Source organism: Triticum dicoccoides, chromosome 5A (assembly GCF_002162155.2).
Source record: "Triticum dicoccoides isolate Atlit2015 ecotype Zavitan chromosome 5A, WEW_v2.0, whole genome shotgun sequence".
Taxonomy (NCBI): domain Eukaryota; kingdom Viridiplantae; phylum Streptophyta; class Magnoliopsida; order Poales; family Poaceae; genus Triticum; species Triticum dicoccoides.
Genome location: NC_041388.1, coordinates 45,669,428 through 45,672,253, shown reverse-complemented (window position 1 = coordinate 45,672,253; position 2,826 = coordinate 45,669,428). Strand labels below are relative to the sequence as shown.

At 44.8% G+C, this 2,826-nt stretch overlaps 1 protein-coding gene across 1 annotated transcript; it reads right to left on the bottom strand.

The window, feature by feature from the left end:
- Nucleotides 1–209: 209 nt before the first annotated feature.
- LOC119296936 (glutaredoxin-C1-like) lies at nt 210–810 on the bottom strand. Its single transcript, XM_037574937.1, has one exon. It carries the CDS (start codon nt 693–695, stop codon nt 384–386), a length of 312 nt encoding a protein of 103 aa, XP_037430834.1. The 5' UTR covers nt 696–810; the 3' UTR covers nt 210–383.
- Nucleotides 811–2,826: the final 2,016 nt, after the last annotated feature.

Genomic DNA, 2,826 nt, shown 5'->3' with positions numbered 1-2,826 from the left:
ACTTCACATAATAGCGTTGTCTTAAGTCTAAAATTTTGAAGTTTGAGCAAGGTTACAGAAAAAATATCACCATTCACGATACCGAATATGTATCATTATAGATCCATATGTAATATGTTTTCATGTTGTATTTATTGGGTACTGTTTATTTAATAGTATAAATTTGGTCAACTGTTAGAAAGTTTGAATTAACACAGCACTAATAATAATGCTTTTTTTAAAACACCACTAATTATAGTGCTTAACACTTTGACAGGAACATGTACTCCCATCTGTACAGTAAAAAAGACCTGCACGGTTTCCATACGTGTATTACATTATTCTCTGGCGCCCAAATGCCTAATACATCAGGCCGAATATATACAACAAAATCCTCCCATGCACTACACCCATACAGCACCAGCATTACGAAGCAGTGGGACAAGCTTGCCGCCGAGATGAAGGGACATGACCTTGTCGGTGCATCCGACGAGCCTGCCGCCGATGAACACCGCCGGCACAGCAGGGTTCCGGCCGAGGAGCCGCACCAGCGCCTTCTCCATCTCCTTCCCCCTAGGGTCCTCGTCTAGTTCCACCACCATCGGGTTCACCCCGAGATCTCGGAGGAGGCTCGTCACCGTATGGCACATGCAGCAGGAGCTCGTGCCGAAGATCACCACCGCCCGTTGCCCCGCTAGCTTCGTCACCTGCTCCATCAAGTTTCGTGCTAGTGCTAGTGCTAGTGAGCTCGATTAATAATACGATCGCTTCTAGCTAGCTCTTGTATACGAGGCTTTGAGCTGTGCTGGCTTGCTTTGAGCTGGTCATAGGGGAGCCCTGCATATATAGCCATGGAAATGTGCACGGGCACGATGAGCTTCGAGCAATTTGACCCGGGAAAAAGGTGATACGGGTGGGTTCGGATAAATCCCGAGCTCCTTTAATTTGGGCGGCTACACGTATGGGCCTAGTGTGGAGCATCGAATATTTGGATTGCAATATGGCGATGCGGTGACCTGATACCAAAGGGGCCATGATCTAATGGAATGTATTGTTGATAAGGCCTGGAGCTCAACTTTTTGTAAGTTCTCCTCTATCCTATTCTCTTTTTTTTGCAAAAAGGATCAGATCTATATTATAAAGATTCACTGGAAGTACAAAACACCTCAAATATAATAAAATTACGTCGAGGTCCATGGACCACCCAACGACCATTGCTGTCACCGGAACGAGCTGCCGACGCACCGTTGTCGCCGCTCCCATACTAGAGCCAGCCTAACCTTGTCGATAATAGCTGGGAGGTCTTCGTGCACGTGTCGCTAAGGACCAGCGCCCCAAAACCACAGTCATCGCCATTGAATTCTTGAATTGCTCTGAAGAACCTAACAACAAATATCGCCGTTGCATACGAACGACAAAAAACCCTAACCTCGCTGCCCTGAGGAGCTGGCTGGAATCTACGCCAGAACTCCGTCTAATCCGCTCCATTCGGCCAACCAACGAGTCCGGAAGACTGACTCAAAGAAGAAGCGCTGCCATCTCCAAACATCGCCCCTACGAAGACTAAAACCCTACCTATCTGCTAGCCGGATCTGAGGCACCAGAAATCCCCTCCCCGCCACCGGCCGCCGGAGCGGCGGCGGAGGGGGGGGGGCGCGAATCCACGGGCTCGCTGGTGAAGATCGAGGGGAGGAAAGCTTTTCGTAATCACCTTGCAAGAGGAGGACGAAAAGCTATCTGTCTTTTAGCATTACTCTTCTTTGTGTGATGATCCCTAAGGGGGGTGTCAACACAACCTCCTCTATCCTAGCTATTCGACAAGTTAGATGAGAGAGACGCCCGTGATGATATCCATATGGTCTTGTGTGCGTATCCTGACATAACCAGGGAGTGCAGCTACACGTCCATCCAGTTCATGCGTACAATTTTTTCTTATATAAATCTTAAAAGAAAAATATAAAAACTCCAATTTTAAAGCTCAAATTGGAATTTTTTTGCAACGTAAATACTTGAAGTTGACATAGTTTATTTCGAGAAAAATATAAATATTTATCCGACACCGAAATAGAAAATGTTGTCTGCACAATATGTACTTCTAATATTTTGTAACCTACAAAGTTCCAGTTTTATAAATTATTTTATTTCAGACCTCTACTAGAATCTGGTTTTGTGCCGAGTTTCAAAACTTTACCCAGTTTATTCTATCGGGAACTCGCAAAGTTTATATCTGTCGAGTTTGATTCAAAATTGGACTCGACATTGATAAGCAACTTGGCAGACATTCCGTTAACCTCCTGTCTCGTTTGACGGTGTGCTTTGCTGAGTTTTCCTGAAGGTGGAACTTGGCAAACAATGTTGGTTTATTTGTTGAGTTTGCGATAGAAAGAAGTCGACAGATTTAATGTTTGTCGGGGCCCGTCCTGCCGAGTGTTGTTCGCCGAGTTTGGCACTCGTGAAGATTTCGCGGAGTTTATTATGGGCTCTGCGGAGTTTCAAAATGGACAAGTCTAGTAGTGGAGGGGCAAAATGGGACGTTTATGTGAAGTGAGGATATTAAGCTAGCATAGATCTTAGATCTTGATGCTATGGGGTTTAGCTATCACACAGATAGAGGGGTATACCTCCGCCAGATTTACAAAAAGTCTACCCTCCTACACTGAAAGTTTTGGAAGAACAAAGCGGAAGCGAGAAAGAAATAACGAGCTAGTTTTTCACAAGCATTTCAGCAAATAACTTGTCTGTATATAGAAAATCTGAACCATATTACGAAATCCACAAGAACCAAGCTAGCCAATGTTCACCACAACAATATACTTGTAAGAGCAGCTCATTACAACATTAATACCC